Genomic DNA, 18,028 nt, shown 5'->3' on the forward strand with positions numbered 1-18,028 from the left:
ACGATAACGAATATATACGGGTTTTATAACATTACGTGTATATGTGGTATGTATATCTAAATATATAAAGAGACGTTAATTATATTCTTCCAAGTACTTGAACTTAAAACGCGCGGTGAAACAGTATGACCTCTGTATTGAGATTAACGTTAATAATTTTATTAGACCAAGTGTACGCGCGTAATATACAAGACACTGAAATAATATTGTTGCCGGTATGGTATCCGAAAGGTGCACAGGAGGTTTGTATCGTTTGTCAAGAATTTTCTTTATTCTTCAAAAATATACGATTATTTATTAATTGTTGAAAATTACTTGTTATTCGATTTGCAGATTCCACTAACTTTCAAAGTCTTTGGGCAATTGATTCAGCTGAATTTACGTAGAAACGATAATATTGTATCACCTCAATTTCAAGTTTGGAAACACAACATTAAAGGCATAAAGGAAGAATTGTCGCAATTAAGCGCACCAGATCTTTGCTATTATCTTCACAAGAATCACATCGGTTCCGCGGCTATAAGTTTTTGTCAAGAACATGGATTGGTCAGTAATATTTTTTGCAGTGAGAAAATAACACTTATTTTCCCCCTTCTCTCTCTCTCTCTCTCTCTCTCTCTCTCTCCTCTCTCTCTCTCTCTCTCTCTCTCTCTCTCTGGCTACACATATAAAAGATAACAAATGTATCTCTGTTGGAAGTAGCACGGACTTGTCTTTTTGGAGAACATTACATTGGAAATCACACCTTTGCGAAATAGGCTCGCATCTTCATCCTTACTTATCGATCCATACGATCATTACGTTAAACGAGAAGAAGCCGATATTCCGTTTAGTGAATTTCATGTGATTAAACGATCACCGAGACATGTTGATCCATCTCTCGAAACAAAGCGACGCCGAATACGATCTACGAAAGACAAATTAACGTTAGAGCTGGCAGTTTTCTTCGATCAAGCTGCATATCATTTGTTCTCATCTTTTCTAGACGAAGACGACGAGAAGATTCGTGATATGTTATTAGCATATGTGAATGGTATTCAAGCATTGTATCATCATCCGAGTCTCGGTGTCTCAATCGATATTTCGTTAATACGTTTAGATATTATTCAGAGACAACCGTTTGATCTACCACATTTTGGTGGCGAGAGAGGTAGTTTATTGGATTCGTTTTGCAATTACGCGAATGCTCGCAATCCTCCGGAGGATGATCGTTTACATCACTGGGACATGGGTCTTTATGTAACTGGATTGGATCTTTATGCTCTGGAAAATGGAAAGAAAAATGGTGCTACTATGGGATTAGCTACCGTTGGCGGATTGTGCATCCCACGTTATTCCTGTGTGATAGCAGAATTGGGTGTTACAGATCAACTTGGGAAGCCGTATCCGTCCGCGGGTTTTACATCAATTTATATCGCAGCTCACGAGATTGGTCATAAGTAAGTCATACTTGTCATACTCGCGATACAATACAAGATATGATTCGAGATATGATTTGATCGAAATAATCCGTTCACTTATTCTGAAAGCTTAGGAATGCATCACGATTCGAGCAACAATGCATGTCCAAAAGATGGATACATAATGTCACCTAGTAGAGGCATTCGAGGTGAGACAATTTGGTCCGATTGTAGCCGTGAAGTAGCCGAAATGCTTCCGCAAACCAAACTTTGTCTCCTGGATCAACCAAAACCACGGAACACTTCAGATACTCTCGCGCATAATCATTCGCGATATCGCGATCTACCTGGAAGAGAATGGACTGCCAAAAGGCAATGCGAATTACTTTTACGCGACAAAGACGCGCGCGTTGTCACATTATATCAGGCTTGTCAGTCTTTGCAATGCGAAACGCCTCACAAAAGCGGATATTACTTTGCAGGACCGGCACTAGACGGTACGAAAGTCATGTTCGGAACACAATAAATTTATTAAGCACATTCGGCATAAGCTAATAATAATAATAATATGTGTTTTTTCTTTTCCCAAGGAACTTATTGCGCACCCGGTAGAGAATGTCGCAGTGGAGAATGTGTATCCATTTCCGAACCATCTGAATTATCTAATAGCCAAAAGGATAGCTGGAGCGAATGGAAAGAAAGTTCTTGTAGTAGCGGTTGCCTGCAGAAATCCAAAGGCGCGCAAGTTAGACGACGATTCTGCGAAAATCGGAATCATACGACAAGGGACTGCAAAGGATTATATTACGATGTGCTCTTATGCAAAGATGAGAAACTTTGCAAAAAGAAACGTAGGACGATACAAGATTTTGCTACGCTAAAATGTCGTCTTTTTGGCGAAAGATTACCTAAATTGGACGGCACGGCAAGGGGACTACAGGCAACTCACGAAATCGACAAACCATGGATGGCCTGTACTATATTTTGCCGACGAAAAGATATTGCCGCTTATTACGCGCCACGCGTAGAATTGAATGATCTCGGTCTCGATCCATATTTTCCGGATGGAACGTGGTGTCACGCCGAAGAGGGTCAAGATTATTTTTGTCGTCAACATCATTGTCTACCAGAAAGCTTTCGATTCAACAAAAAATTGTCAAGAATTTATCAATACAAGGATGAGGATGAGAACGAAAGCGAGGAATTGGGATCACATAATCAATTTGGAATTGCCGATCAGTTCAAGTATCTGACATCGAGTCCAGATGGTTTACCTTTGTTAACTTCCATGTCGCGTGATATCACTTCTCCATCGGATGAATGGATCGACAAGGATTACATTGAATTACCCTCATCCGTGTTCAAATTGCATTATCCCATCGGATATTAGAATTAGTAACAGCGATAAAAAAAAGAGGTAACGAGAAGGAGCACTAGTTATAATCGAGATATCTATAAAAAAAGAAAGTATTACATAAAGTTCCGTTACGTGTTTTTCCAATTCGTACGAGAAGATATCCCCGGGAGATAGGATGTCGAGCAATGACATCATCTACTCCTCCCCCTCCATCTATTTTAAGAATAACGATGTTATATTAATATTTCCATAAAAACGAGATAAGGGAAAATTGAGAAGAATAAAAAAGAGATATATATTGTATAACTTAATATTTCTCATTATTATTTAGCATACAAATAATTAATCAATCGTTAAACTTAAGAGCAATTACATAACAAGACGTTGTTAGCTCAACATCGGAAACGATAGAGCTTAATATATATATATGTGTGTGTGTGTGTGTGTGTGTGTGTGTGTGTGTGTGTGTGTGTGTGTGTGTGTGTGCGTGCATGCGTGCGTGCGTGCGTGCGTGCGTGCGTGCGTGCGCGCGCGCACGCGCGCGCATGCCACTTTGCGTCTTGCAATATTTAATATAAACAAAAATTCCTTTAGATTAAACGAAATATACGTACGTAAAAATAATCTACAAGACTCATCGCAATATCTGAAATTTTCGTTTCACTGTTCTTTTATTTCTTTCGTTCTCGATAAATTGGTTACGCATTGACATCATCTCGTACAAACTTCGATTAAATGAAATGAATGAAATTTCTGATACTGCATTTGTGTTGTCTTACAGCCTTCGCACATCACACATGTACATATATCTCTAAGACGCACGTGCATACTCTCACGCATACATGCACAAACGCGCAATATATATATATATATATATATATATATATATATATATATTGTAATATATATGTAATATATATTTTGCAATATATATATATATATATATATAAAACAGAGAACGATAGTTCAGCATAACCACGTGAAATTAGCGCGATATAGCAGATTCTCTGTATAATTATTTTATAATTTATTATATTTATATATTGTATTTATTATATTTATATATTTGTATCTGTAACTCATCCTTTCTCCCCTTCTCTCTCTGTGTGTAGCGCATGCATACATGTGTATAAATTTACTCGTTCTTTAATTAAATGAAACTATTATTATGTGTAGAGACCAATCACGCTATATATTAAACATCAAATCATTGAATTTCAACTCGATTGAATATAGACGTAACATTGAAGAAAATACTTATTTGATTAGCTTTTAAAAGCAAATTTCGAAAATATTTAATCGTTCTCGATTGTTCCGTCATAGTCCTGATCAGTATCGTTACAGTCAATCATCATTATAATATTAATATTAATAATACTAATAACAATAACAATAATTGTCATTATTATTATTATTATTATTATTGCGTTGTCGTCGTCGTCGCCATCGTCGTCATCGTCATCATCGTTATCGCTACGTCTTCGTGTGTTTCTGCGTACTAGAACGTACACAAGACATATACTTTCGCTGATCGGGATTAAAGGATGTGAAATTGCGTCGATATTTTTTACGGTCACATCGTCGCGTTTTTTAATCGATAATATGAGTTCAATTAGGTAACGTGTCATACAATATATCCTTGGCGCTTTGTGTTAAAGTTTCAGGAAATTTGATATCAAATGATACAAGAAGATCGCCCTTTCGTGATGGTTCTTTGGGGAAAGGTAAACCATGTCCTTGGAATCTTTTGACCGTATTCGGCTTAACAATTTCTCTCGTCAGATTCAAAGGTATCTTTTCGCCAGTTAGAGTAGGAACTTCGACGATAGTACCGCACAAAGCTTGCTTTAAGCTCAGTTTGCACGTATATCTAATGTCACTGCCTTCTCTCCTGAATAGCGAATGCGGCTTGTCTCTAATGATAAAAACGATATCCGCAGGTTCCCTCCTCGGTGATTGATCACCTTCCTTTTGGAAAGTGATTTTAGTACCAGCTTTCCAGCCTGGTTTTACATTGATAGTAAGTAGTTTATCCTCCTTTTTGGTGCTACCATCTGGCTGTATGGCTCGTCTGCATATCTTCATTTTCTTGGTGCAACCTCGTAAAATTTCCTCCAAGCTGATATACAAATCATGTTCGATCGCTGGATCTTGAGCGCGATCTTTGCCAGTCCCTTTACAAGTATTCGGACTCGCAAAGTTAAACGAATGTGATCTAAAGGCGCCCCCTTGTCGTGGTGGTCCCATGCCACCGAGTCCAAAGGGATCCATATCAATATCCATGTCGTCATCATGGAAGGCAAATCCTCCGCGATTACCAGCGAACTCAAACAAGTTGTGGAAAGGACTGGCCGAGCCAAAGAATTGTGCAAACGTCGCTCTGGGATCACCGTGGAAGGTATATGTGGCACCTCCTCCACCTCCGCCAGCCGAGGCACCCCCTTTGAGACCTTCCTCACCAAATTTATCATAGACTTCCCTCTTTTTTGCATCAGATAACACCTCATATGCCTCAGCTATTTCCTTGAATTTTTCCTCAGCACCAGGACTCCTGTTCTTGTCAGGATGATATCTCAAGGCCAATTTTCTATAAGCCTTTTTTATCTCCTCGTCGCTCGCTCCCTTGGCGATGCCAAGTATTTTATAGTAGTCCTTTCCCATCTCCCTCTCGCCTATTATTTCTGAAACAGTATACAAACTATGTAGCATATCGTTTTAATATATATAAGTTCCAATCCTAAATTTCCACACACCCTCCAAGTTACAGTGTCTTTCTTTTTATCTTTATCTTTCCATATGTGTAGTACGACATGTTTATGTTATTACAAAGTAAGTCATGGTCACTTTTTTTTTTTTTTTTTTTTTGACAAAATTCGCAATGTTCTTTTATGAGAATCAAAAATTTGTAAAATTAATCAACACATAATCAATGGAGCAACAGTTATGGATATTGACTTTTCTTCTTACAGGATATAAACTATGAGATATATCTTGGTAAATTACTATTCTTTTAAATTATTTTAATTTTGATGTATTAATTTTAAGTTTCTCACATATCTACCATTATACTAGTTGGATGGTTTACCATCCACGAGTCACGTGCGTGTCATACTTCCGTTAACGCGATGCGCTTTCACGCGATAAAACTCTCCAGTGTTGAATGAAACAAGGAGTACGTGATCCTGATGATTCAAATCATGAAGATGTAGGAGAAAGGGAGGAAGGGAAGGAGAACAAGAAAGAGAGAAATCATACTTTCGGAATTATGAGCTTTCGTACACTCGTTTGCTCGCATCGCATTTATCATATCGATGACGTACCAAGCCATTACAAAGTTCTCGCGAGCGCGACAATGCAATTCGACTATCGTTCGCCACGCGATTTCCTTCCTCCATTTTTTTCGCGTCAAGTCTTCGAGTCTCGAACGATGGAGAAACGTCGGAAATCAACGGTCCAACACACCCACGTATGTATCACCGATATCTATTTCTGGCAATGATGACTGCAAATACGCGACGAACGTTTCGTTCTTTCGCACGATTCGAGCTGCAACGCAAAAATAAATATCCCACCCTTGGATTAAGTTCCATGTCGTAGTCGTAGTCGTAGTCGTAGTCGTAGTCGTAGTCGTAGTCGTAGTCGTAGTCGTAGTCGTAGTCGTAGTCGTAGTCGTAGTAGTCGTAGTCGTAGTAGTCGTAGTCGTAGTAGTCGTAGTCGTAGTAGTCGTAGTCGTAGTAGTCGTAGTCGTAGTAGTCGTAGTCGTAGTAGTCGTAGTCGTAGTAGTCGTAGTCGTAGTAGTCGTAGTCGTAGTAGTCGTAGTCGTAGTAGTCGTAGTCGTAGTAGTCGTAGTCGTAGTAGTCGTAGTAGTCGTAGTAGTCGTAGTAGTCGTAGTCGTAGTCGTAGTCGTAGTCGTAGTCGTAGTCGTAGTCGTAGTCGTAGTCGTAGTCGTAGTCGTCGTAGTCGTAGTCGTAGTCGTAGTCGTAGTCGTAGTCGTAGTCGTAGTCGTAGTCGTAGTCGTAGTCGTAGTCGTAGTCGTAGTCGTAGTCGTAGTCGTAGTCGTAGTCGTAGTCGTAGTCGTAGTCGTAGTCGTAGTCGTAGTCGTAGTCGTAGTCGTAGTCGTAGTCGTAGTCGTAGTCGTAGTCGTAGTCGTAGTCGTAGTCGTAGTCGTAGTCGTAGTAGTCGTAGTCGTAGTCGTAGTCGTAGTCGTAGTCGTAGTCGTAGTCGTAGTCGTAGTCGTAGTCGTAGTCGTAGTCGTAGTCGTAGTCGTAGTCGTAGTCGTAGTCGTAGTCGTAGTCGTAGTCGTAGTCGTAGTCGTAGTCGTAGTCGTAGTCGTAGTCGTAGTCGTAGTCGTCGTAGTCGTAGTCGTAGTCGTAGTCGTAGTAGTCGTAGTAGTCGTAGTAGTAGTCGTAGTAGTCATAGTCGTAGTCGTAGTGTAATCGTAGTCATAGTTGTAATCGTAATCATCGCGTTGTAACCACTATTCCATTTCTCAGTTATGCGCGCGGCAAACTCAATTAACGCTCTTACGTATGTGACGACAAGAGATCTACGCGACAAACATACGTGAAAAATATGCGATCGACTCACAAACAGGTCACAAGGTTGCAGATTATTGCTAATAAATATAAAGCAACTTGAATCTCATCTCTCTTATGTCTCGTTAATTTTGATCGTTACTTACTATTTTTCGTTCTGTAATTGCTTCTTAAGTATGTATACACGATTTGCGCAGACACTTGAAATTCAAAAACATGTACGTTTGCCCATATAAAAATTCACAAAGAATCTCAGTCCAAACGATTATCAAGCTCAACGTTCCCATACGCGTACCAAACTGTACTAAACTGTCGCGTAACCTCGCCATCCATATATATACATATATATATATATATATATACACATACATATCAACTTTCCATCTACCAGCTTCCGGAACTTTCGAGAATGAATCGACGCAGCTTCGCAGCACTTTAAGCGCTCCTCCAATGACGTCACCGACGTCAACCGGATAACTTTTCGCGCCAATTTTTGAATCTAAGCGCGTGGTATGGTTTCTCATATTATTTAGTTTTAGCTCAATTTATATTTATCAATATTTCGAAAATATGAAAAAAATAAAGATCGAAATGAGCGTTGAATTATCATAATTAAAAACGACATCGCTTATTATGAATCATTTCATCAGGTATGAAAAGATTTTATTTAATTATCTGCTTAAACGTAAAAACAAAGCGTGCTTGCATTCTCGTGAATTTGGCGGTGCATATTTGTCATAAAAATCTTGAACAAATTCTTCTACTTTAAAACCAAATTTTTGGTACAATATTAAAGCTGGATTCGTAGCCGACACATGTAATGTAACATCCTGTCCCATGCAAGTTTGTATCAAATGATACAACATGAACATGCCGATGCCGGACTTTCGCCACTCCGGACGTGTCAAAAGAAATGAAATATAGGCTTCGTTATGGCCAACGTATGGTACCAATATCGCGAAACCTACAACTAATTTTTTATATAGTACAACGCACGTGAAGTCTGGATATTGCAAACATTCGGTCACTAAAACAGATAAAAGCACAAAACGATACTTTGAATATTACTTGGTCAACTTTAAATACCTAATAAGGTTTTTTTGTCGAATAATATTACTTACAGTCTATACCAGGCCAGAAGAACTGATTACAAAGACTGTTGATCGCAGGGATATGTTGTGGTTTAATGTAAGAATAATCGACTGTTGCTTTAGGCGTCGGTTTCCATCGTGGATCATTTCGATTTACTTTTGTACACAATTCTTCCATAATTTTCAACCACAATGGCTGGCAATCAGTATCTCGTCTTATAAACGGTTTCAAAAGTCTACCTGTATATGGACTATGAACAAACGTAGGTTCGTTGTAACCCTGCAATCTTTGTTCAAAAGTATATTCTTGATCATCGCTAAAAAATCTATCCAATATTCGATTGTTGTTTATTAATAATGTAGATATTTTTGATTTGGATTCAAAACAATCGACGTCCAATAAAGCAAGTCGATATTCTCTTTTCGTTTTTCGTACCGCTAATTTTCTGTATAATCTTCTAATAGTTGGCGGGGCTTTGTCAAGATCAGTCTTGCCGAGACTTTGTAATAAATACATTTCTTCCGTAGGAGTAACGCGTGTTATGTTTTCATCTGAAATATACATATGTGTATATGTACGCGCATGAATGTATGCGCACGCGTGCATAGAGAGAGAGGGGGGGGAGAGGAGATTTCGGGCACGTAATTTACAATAAAAAACAATTACAAGTAATAAACGATTTGAACCAAGGTCGTTGACGACGTTTTGTTTCTTTAAACAAAGAGACTGGAGGCTGCTCTTGTATGGAAATGGGACCATCATTATTATCCTCCTTATATCCTTTTTCCTTAATTGTTTTAATTTCATTGTCACTATAGTTTAGCGATAAAGTACTCGTATCGCACAACCAATCACAGTTATCCATTAGCTGTGTCAGATGAAAATTGTTACCATCATTTTGGCAATCACGTATTAAATCGGATATAGAGAGAACGTCGTTGCCTAATATTATATCATCCTCGATATTCATATCTAGAAAATATAATTCTCTTGATATAAGCATCATTTGTTTCTTATGATTTCTATGAATTACCATTTGGTTCATCTTCCTCCAACAGAAAATCGGATAGTGTCTCTGTTGGTTGAACATATGCATGAGAATACATAGAGGAGCCTTTATTTTTACATATTTCTCCACTACAATTACTATCCTCTCCAAATGAGAGGCTGGAATCTGATGGCACTGGACTGTTCAATAATTTACGAGGTAATTTTATATTATGTTTTTTTCTATCCATTATCATTTTGCTATCTGGTAAAAAAGACTATGTTATTATTAATATTGTTATTACTGATTTATAAATTAAACATTGTACGTATATGCACACGCGCATGTATAATACTGCTATTTGTTGATGATATATTACTTTTGGCAATTAAAACTTCAGGAGGATCATTACTTGATAGTTTCCACCATCCAGATTCTCCTAATTCATTAGTACCAGACTTAAAAAAGATGCCGCTGTAATGAGATAATGTACCCGATATGGTACCCATCCAATTCTTTTTTTTCTTCCTAAGTAATGTTAAGTTTATAATTTTAAATTCCGTCAACATAATATAAATACAGCTGATACAAATTATAACATGAAATACTTACACAGTTTTCTTAAATAAGTAATCCCAATTTCTCTCCACAAAAATACTGATATCAGATTTCCAATGGAAGTAGCCTCTCTTACTAATGCCGCTTGATCTTTCACGTAGATTATAAAGCGTCAGGACAATAACATTAAGCCATGGCATTCTATCGCGCACGACCGTTTCTTCATCTAATGGATTGCAAGAGGCACAATTAAGTTCGAAAAAAACATCTCCTACGAAAGAAACTGGAATGCTGCCTCTCTTCAAACATTTCGTATGTATCCTTGTGCCACATCCGCCACTACAACGTAACGTTGGTTTGTCATAGGGATCGCATACTTCTCCACACTTCTTGCATTTTTCGATGGTCTCATTCAAATTCATCATGTTTTCCACGTGTTGTTCGATAGCTTCCGACATCTTATAATTTTTTCTTCTTGCAAGAATACAATTTGCGAACACACAATTCACTTAACCTTTATTATATAAATTTCTGATCTCTATTCCGAAAGTTAGTACATTATGCAAATTGGAATTCTTTCGCTACTATTTTATATGTATTTGCGACATGCAGAAAAGAACAAAAGTATATCCATCTGTAATCTTGCACGATTATGATGCAGCAGCAACGTACAGCGTGCAACATGCAGCGTACAGCGTCATGCGACAATGGATCAGTGATGCCACGTGTACGGTGATACACACGATGGCATGAAATATGAGGGAATGCGAGTTGTGATGAAAATCTAGGAAATTGAATGTATTATTTTACGTATATTACGAATAATCATGTTCATAAAAGTTGACTTTTTTTTATTTGAAATATACAGTTTTTATTATAAGAATACTGTATAAAATATATAGGTTATAAATTTACCAAAGAGATTTTGGCATATTTTTTGGGAGTTTAATATTATCGGATCACTTGTGCTGTCAAATGTCCCTTTAAATTTTCATTTTAATAAGAATTACAATTTTAAAACATAGATCTCCAAAAATAGAAGCTTAGTAAATTATGTAATTAAAAGTCAAGGTGAGCACAGACGAAAGCACGGTTGATTAAATATTAAGATGTACAAGAATGCATATAATAATGATTCCGTTTCGCATTTATTTATGCTAATATCATTTTCAAATACATCTGATTTTTTTAAAGTCGTACCAGAAAAAAATACTAGATCAAATTTATAGAATCACAAATCATCAGCTACATATATATAGCTAACATTATGTATAGATCAGTCCATTTAACATAACATATATGCATTGGATATAACACAAAAATCACGATTCATCTCAATCTACTCGATTTCGATATCGATCATTGAATATAAAATATATATGTAATTTAAAATATATGCCATATAAAGTCGATACGTTCATTAATAAATACGAATATATGAAACTGATGAATAATAAATGACTCGATATCATGTTCCTGCTTAACAGCAGTTCTGAGGTAAACGGGTCATCGATATTACCTGGCACATTCGTTTATTCAGGTAAAAGAGATGTATGCGTTTTCTCACAGGTCTATAGTCTTGTAAAATAACTGCTACTCGATTAAATGCAGGTACCTTGACGCGTGACGCGTAGTTTACGAATTGTTTTATTTTCTATATAATTAATAGAGCCTCTTTTCGTAAGAAAATAGGCTATGTACGTTGCCCTCTTGTTGAGCCGAATGTGTTCTTCTTTCAAATTTCAATTCTCCACTATACATCATGGATCGCAAGACGGTAAGCGACTTGGCCCCAATATCTTGACAACCATGTTTGATGCCACAAGTTAAATAAGGTAAAAATTTCAGCACCGAACCCTTATCCACTATGGAGCCACTGACACCTTGAGCTACTTTTAGTTTGTCCATTTCGTTATGAAAATATCTGTCCATCGCTGAACCCTTGGCGTCCTTCCTATCCATGGCTTCCAATGAACCCATCCCTCTGTATTTTTTCAAACGAACTCCATCGCTAAAAAAATACTCGCCCGGAGCCTCGGACGTTCCAGCTAACAGAGAACCCATCATAACTGTACTAGCGCCTAAACTGAGACCTTTGATGATATGGCCAATGGACTGGATACCACCGTCCGCTATGACGGGTATTCCAAATTTTCTGGCATATTCGGAAACTTTATAGACGGCTGTCGCTTGTGGCCGTCCTACAGCCATTACCTCCTGTGTTATGCAGATGGAGCCAGAACCCATTCCAACGCGTAACGCATCAGCTCCCGCCTCTATAAGATTCTTAGCTTGCATTGCAGTCACGATATTACCAGCGATTACTTGTAAATTTGAATATTGTAACTTAATATATTTGATCATATCGATTTGATATGTGGAATTGCCCTGCGATGAATCCAATACCACTACGTCCACGCCAGCAGCTACAAGCAATTCCAGTCGGTGCTTGTCCGTCTCTCGCGTTCCTATTGTAGCTCCTACTAACAATTGTTTGTTCTCATCCTTGCTAGCATTTGGATAACTACGATTCTTCTTGAGATCAGTCCTCGCCATCAGGGATACGAGTTCTCCTCGTTCATTGATGATGGGAAGCTTTCCTTTTTTTGACTTTTCCAAAATGACATTTGCCTCTTGCAATGTTACACCAGCTGGTGCGGTGATTAAATTTTCAGAGGTTGTCATTATGGAGCTAAGAGAATTACAAGTAGGCAAACATTCGAGGAAATCGATATCTCTAGAGGTGACAATGCCTAGCAATTTACCACCAACTTTACCCGTGTCGGTAATGGGTACTCCACTAAAACCATGTTCAGCCTTTACATTCAAAACATCATTGACTGTATGATGTGGCGCCAATACAACTGGATCCCTAATAAAACCATGTTTATATTTTTTCACCTATAAACAAAAATGACGAGCTTAAGTGTTGATAAAACAAGTGCGTTTAATACATAAATCATCTCTGAGTTACACATAATAAAGTGGAACATTGCAGTATTCAATCTGATCAAAGTATATATAATTTGCATAAGTATATATAATTTAATATAATTTCCACCGTAAAACATGGTAATTGTAGAAATGCGATACCTTGTGCACTTCGTTGGCTTGATATTCGGGAGTACAATTGTGATGTATAATACCGATTCCGCCAGATAGAGCCATAGCGATAGCCATATCAGATTCAGTGACGGTGTCCATGGGCGAGGATACAAGAGGTGCCTTTAGCATAATTTTTCTGGTTAGCGGTGACAATAAATCGACTTCATCTGCAGTAAAATCGATGTAACCCGGCAATATGATAAAGTCATTGTAAGTAAGGCCGTCACCCGCGGCAAATAGCTGAGCAGCTGATAACCCATCGTTCGGCAGCGGTACGTCCGTTGGCTTTACATCGCCCAATACGTAATCTGCCATAATTTTCTGTCACGCTTTCAGTCCAAAATCCCGTGTTTGATATCAATTGTTTCAACGTTACTTTTCAACGTTATTTTTCAACGTCGACTCCGAGGAAACCAACAGAAAGAGTGAAGATTCACTAAGCCAAGAACACGTGCGCACATACATTTGAAGCAGAGCACAAGCTGAGACTGAAAACTGAGGCTTCAGTTTTAGTACCCTCGCTGTTAGTACTGAAAATCTATAATATACGTGACCTGAATTATATATTTTCAGTACTGGCAGTGAATATCGGAACGCAGCCTTAGGGTGCCGTCACATGCGGCATAACTTGTGTAAGTGTAATCTGCGTATTCTAATAATTTACTAAACACGTTACACCATTCTGAAAGTCTTCTTTCACATAGAGCGTATTTCGCGTAATTTCGAGAAATGCGTAATTAATACCAATTGCTGATTAGGATTTCTGTTGTACTCTAACAGACTGCTTTGTGATTGGTTTTTGTAATCTGCGTATCTGGAAAAGTACATTTCATGGAAAACCGAGACTTTATATATATGTATGTGTACGAATAAGTCAAGTAGATGCGAACCTAATCTGTGCGAACGTATTTAGAAGTCATCATGGACCTTGATCTGTTGTTATTAATAATATGGAAGCGATGGCAAAAGTGGAAAAAGATGAAACAATCTCAACAACATAAAATTAGACGATATAATATATTAAAATTGTTTGGAATATAGAAACTGATGATATATCAACAGTAAAAAGCTCGTCATAGAATGTAGGTGCGTCCAATATTCGCAGAAAGACGAAGATTATTACAGAGTGACAGTGACAATCTGATCAAAGAAATGGAATTTGAAGATTACGAAATGTTCTATAATTATTATAGAATGTCCATAGAAATGTTTAATCAGTTGTTAGATATTGTTGGGCCACGCATTAAAAAATATTATAAATTATTAATATATATATATATTATTAATTAATTCGATATGAAGCTATTTAATTAATTATTATTATATTAATTAATTAACTTACTCTGATTTGATCTTTATTTTGCCGAAAAGCTCTGATTATTCTGATTATTCACTATATGTGTGTGTATGTTTCTTCTGCAAAAAAATTAGATTCAGCGTAACAATAAAGATGGTTCCCCATGCAGCATATCTTGCATAAGCGTAAACTGCGTCAACCAATCAAATCGTTTAATAAGAGTCTAGACGGATTTGTGTAGAGTACACTCTTTAGGGTGCTGAGACAATTTAGTTGGATGACGCAGTTTACGCCATAATGTTGAGTGTGTAGCGCGGGCAATTTAAAGTAATAAGTATAAAATAAAATAAAACTATATATGTAATTAAAGAGAAACAAATGCAATAACTTATGCAACTTAACAAATACAATAAGAAAAGGATTATTCAAAATTTTTTAATTGCATTTAATTCACATATAAGTTTATTTCCTTTACCAATATATGTATGTACATACAAATGCAAAATACAATTATTAAATATAAAAAAATGTATATTTATGATATATGGTGTATATATTGTTGTACATATTAAAAAATAAAATTTTAGATAAAAGTTATAGAATTCAAAAAGATATATTAATTGATAAGATCATTTATGATGTGTGTGTGTGTGTGTGTGTGTGTGTGTGTGTGTGTGTGTGTGTGTGTGTATGTGTATGTGTGAGGGAGAGTACAATTACAAAAGAAATGAGGTTGAAGCTTTTTGAAATTTGTTCTTTTCATTGACTCATCCTATGTTGTAAGTGTGTGTTAATTTCGAATTCACTTCTCAATAATTCTTTATACTCAATTTTCCTTCTTTTACTAGAGTTTAATCGAGGATACGCCATATATAATATCTAAAACAGAATATAACGAATATTCAATTCGATATTCACTTTTTTTATTTATGTTTATATAAATTTTGCACACTATATATTTAAATTGTTGTGTTGGCTTTTGATAAATTTATATACACCACTTTGACAAATTTATACCACAGTGGTTATAGCATGTACAATTTTTTTGAACCACCATATGTTGAGTGAATTTCTGTCATGCGCGAGTGACAATCATTTCACGGATATTGAGCTGTCTAACCTCCGGCGGACACTGTTTCTTATGCAGAAACTATAGCAATTGGCTAACAAATAACTTTTTCGTTGTAATATCCAACCAATAAAATCTCTTTTTTAATATTCTTTTCAGATGAGTTTAGGAATATGAAAATAAATTATCGATGATAAGATTATAAACTTACAATAAAGTGATAAAGTAGGAAATAGTAGAAGAGATAAATAAAGCCTGTGCAATGTCGAAGTATATATAAATAATTTAAGTAATATATGAAAAAGTATCGATAAATTACATATGAAATTGATATTAATTACTAGCAGTTCAATTGACCAATGATTAATTATTTATTTTGAGTGTTAAAAGCACTGTTGTTGGTGTTATATACAACAGGTTACATAGAAAATTAATACATAATTTTTTAAATTATTAAATATAATAATAATAATAAATTATTAATAATTATTATTAATTATTATTAATAATAATTAATAATAATAATAATTAATAATTATATTTAATGTAATTTAATGGGGAGCATCCCAGATGCGCACATTGTCAATCGGACACATCACTCACATCAGCCAATGTCTAGGAATTTTCTAGTCACCTATCAAAAATTTTTTTGTTTAATCGACCAATCGGCAATGTGTCCGATTGGACCTTATCCATTTAATGCTATTAAATATAATTATTTAAATTATTTGTTTTAAATTTTGTTTTAAATTTAAATTTCTTTTTTTTACATTTATTTAAAATTTTTTTTTAAGTAATATATTCCATGCCAAATATCCTTCTGCCATTTTACCTTAAAAATAAGAGAAAATCTTACCTTTTTTCATAAAATTTTTTATGAAAAATATCTGATTTACATTACATATAATTCGTAAGTAAAATATATAACCTATATCTGTTTATTTATTTATTTTAATATCTTTAGATATTATAACATTGATAATATATTGCTTTTAATTAAAATATTTTATTGTAATATTACTTTTTGCGTGTTCTTCTTAATATTTAATATGTTTAAAATAAGTTTATGATGTTCATATATTTAAATTATAAAATTATACTATACTTGCACACTTTTGTACTACTATTCGGCCGCTTCGGAATGTTGCTATTGATTGATATGTCTAATTATGTTGTCGTTATGGCTTATCGAAAGGTCCGATACCTTTCGATATCTTAACGACAGGATTCGGTACTTTATCGATACTTTTATCATTACGTTAAATTACAGAATACTATTTTTCGTTATAGTGTCATTAAATCTGCATAACGACATCCCTAGCTAGTGAAACTGTCGTTAAGAAGTTAGAGAATAGGCCTCCAGTAGTGTCGGTCCACAATGATTATTTAATCTTTAAACTGTAAGAAATTGACCAATCATAGTCGATTATTTTTTTCATATTCGATTATAATGATCAATTTCTTATTTCTTAAAGCTTAAATCATCTATTGTGGATCGACACGTTGGCTATTCTCTAATTTCTTAACGACAGTTTCACTAGTTAGGTATATCGTTATACAGGTTTTTCCCCATATATTATACCTGCGCAACGACAACGTAACGATACAATACTGTTGTTAAGAAATTAGAGAATAAGCCTACAGAGCGTACAAGCTGAGGCTAGTATTAGAAATACTACAATCAGAGACTGGCCACGACTCTGACCCCCCAATCAGAGACTCTAATCCGCCATATTTTGGCTAAATCCTAAGAGAAAGAAAGAAATATACACCATCTCACTCTAACCAATAACGTGTTTTGATTAGAGTGAAAGAAATATACATCATTTCATCTACCAATAACGATTTTTTTACTTTGCATGTGCATTGATTTAAGTGTATTGTGCATGTGTATTGAACACGTGGAAAGCGTGATAATATATTATTGAATAATAGAGATATTAAAATTGTAAAATATACTCATAAATTAATTAATTGTGATAAATCAATATAAAAAATGGGTGGATGTTCATTTTTTTATTTAAATTTTATTTTATATTGTAATAAAGTTTGTTTATAATAATAATAATAAATATGTATAAGGATTATTAGATGTGAAATAGTTTGAAATTAAAAAAGAGAAAACAATGACACACACATACACACATATATGTACTAAATCTTTTGTACATTTCGTATGCAATGTATGTATATTATTGTATATTATGATATACAACATATAATTATTACCTCGATAGCAAACAGTGATAGATTTTGAGCAAGGTCTACTATCAATGTTTGATGGCAGAAAGGTATCAAATTGTATGTAGAGTCTGTAATATCTGATCGCCGACTCGCGTAAAGTCACACGGTAGTGTTCTCGGTTGACTTGACACCTGAGACATTACCGTGTCTCCTGATGATGTCGGCAAATTGCCACCAAAAATATAACAAAACCTGACATAGCTGACATAGCATATCAACAGGCTTTGTCGACAAATCTTGAGCCTAATGCGGACCCAAATGGCTATGGACTTACACTCAATATCTGATCAAATTTGCTACCAGTCTGCCAGCAAATTGCTAGCATTTTGTTATCTGAGTATATATTACATCATAATATATATTATGTAATACGTAATGTGATT

The 18,028-nt window shown here is 35.6% G+C and overlaps 5 protein-coding genes and 1 long non-coding RNA gene across 10 annotated transcripts in view; 2 read left to right on the plus strand and 4 right to left on the minus strand.

Annotated features, from left to right (window-relative positions):
* stl (ADAMTS metallopeptidase stall) overlaps positions 1-3,068 on the plus strand; it is a 5,100-nt gene extending 2,032 nt beyond the window's left edge. Inside the window, exons 1-5 of the mRNA XM_011649062.2 lie at positions 1-242; positions 334-546; positions 703-1,439; positions 1,530-1,897; positions 1,991-3,068. The exon at positions 1-242 is cut by the window's left edge and continues 2,032 nt beyond it. Coding sequence (XP_011647364.2) covers positions 126-242; positions 334-546; positions 703-1,439; positions 1,530-1,897; positions 1,991-2,790 — 2,235 coding nt within the window. The 5' untranslated portion in view covers positions 1-125 and the 3' untranslated portion in view covers positions 2,791-3,068. The remainder of the gene's footprint in view (positions 243-333; positions 547-702; positions 1,440-1,529; positions 1,898-1,990) is intronic.
* Positions 1-18,028, minus strand: part of LOC105433660 (solute carrier family 35 member F5) — a 152,600-nt gene that overhangs the window by 13,694 nt on the left and 120,878 nt on the right. The gene's annotated exons all lie outside the window — the stretch shown is intronic.
* Positions 3,054-7,632, minus strand: LOC105433656 (dnaJ protein homolog 1). 3 transcript variants are annotated; one of them, XM_089071860.1, is made up of 2 exons: positions 7,439-7,632; positions 3,054-5,438 (listed from the first exon to the last, which is right to left on the minus strand). In XM_089071860.1, the coding sequence occupies exon 2, from the start codon at positions 5,416-5,418 to the stop codon at positions 4,366-4,368; it is 1,053 nt and encodes a 350-aa protein (XP_088927986.1). In that variant the 5' UTR covers positions 5,419-5,438; positions 7,439-7,632; the 3' UTR covers positions 3,054-4,365. The 3 variants fall into 3 exon arrangements, with proteins under 3 accessions (XP_088927986.1, XP_088927993.1, XP_025075754.2); XM_089071867.1 differs by lacking the exon at positions 7,439-7,632 and adding an exon at positions 6,078-6,217; XM_025219969.2 differs by lacking the exon at positions 7,439-7,632 and adding an exon at positions 6,013-6,031.
* On the plus strand, positions 6,083-12,299 carry LOC148938266 (uncharacterized). Its single transcript, XR_016138161.1, has 2 exons — positions 6,083-6,223; positions 9,443-12,299. It is a non-coding gene; the product is annotated as an uncharacterized LOC148938266 (long non-coding RNA).
* On the minus strand, positions 7,921-10,388 carry Atac2 (Ada2a-containing complex component 2). 2 transcript variants are annotated; one of them, XM_089071690.1, is made up of 6 exons: positions 9,985-10,388; positions 9,785-9,900; positions 9,418-9,636; positions 9,051-9,356; positions 8,414-8,935; positions 7,921-8,319 (listed from the first exon to the last, which is right to left on the minus strand). In XM_089071690.1, exons 1-6 carry the CDS (start codon positions 10,386-10,388, stop codon positions 7,964-7,966), a joined length of 1,923 nt encoding a protein of 640 aa, XP_088927816.1. In that variant the 3' UTR covers positions 7,921-7,963. The 2 variants fall into 2 exon arrangements, with proteins under 2 accessions (XP_088927816.1, XP_011647368.2); XM_011649066.3 differs by having other exon boundaries at positions 9,752-9,900.
* ras (Inosine-5'-monophosphate dehydrogenase ras) lies at positions 11,060-13,798 on the minus strand. Its single transcript, XM_011649064.3, has 2 exons — positions 13,024-13,798; positions 11,060-12,831 (listed from the first exon to the last, which is right to left on the minus strand). Exons 1-2 carry the CDS (start codon positions 13,348-13,350, stop codon positions 11,593-11,595), a joined length of 1,566 nt encoding a protein of 521 aa, XP_011647366.2. The 5' UTR covers positions 13,351-13,798; the 3' UTR covers positions 11,060-11,592.

The sequence above is a fragment of the Pogonomyrmex barbatus genome, unplaced genomic scaffold (assembly GCF_055798465.1).
Source record: "Pogonomyrmex barbatus isolate J1 unplaced genomic scaffold, ASM5579846v1 scaffold1, whole genome shotgun sequence".
NCBI lineage: Eukaryota > Metazoa > Arthropoda > Insecta > Hymenoptera > Formicidae > Pogonomyrmex > Pogonomyrmex barbatus.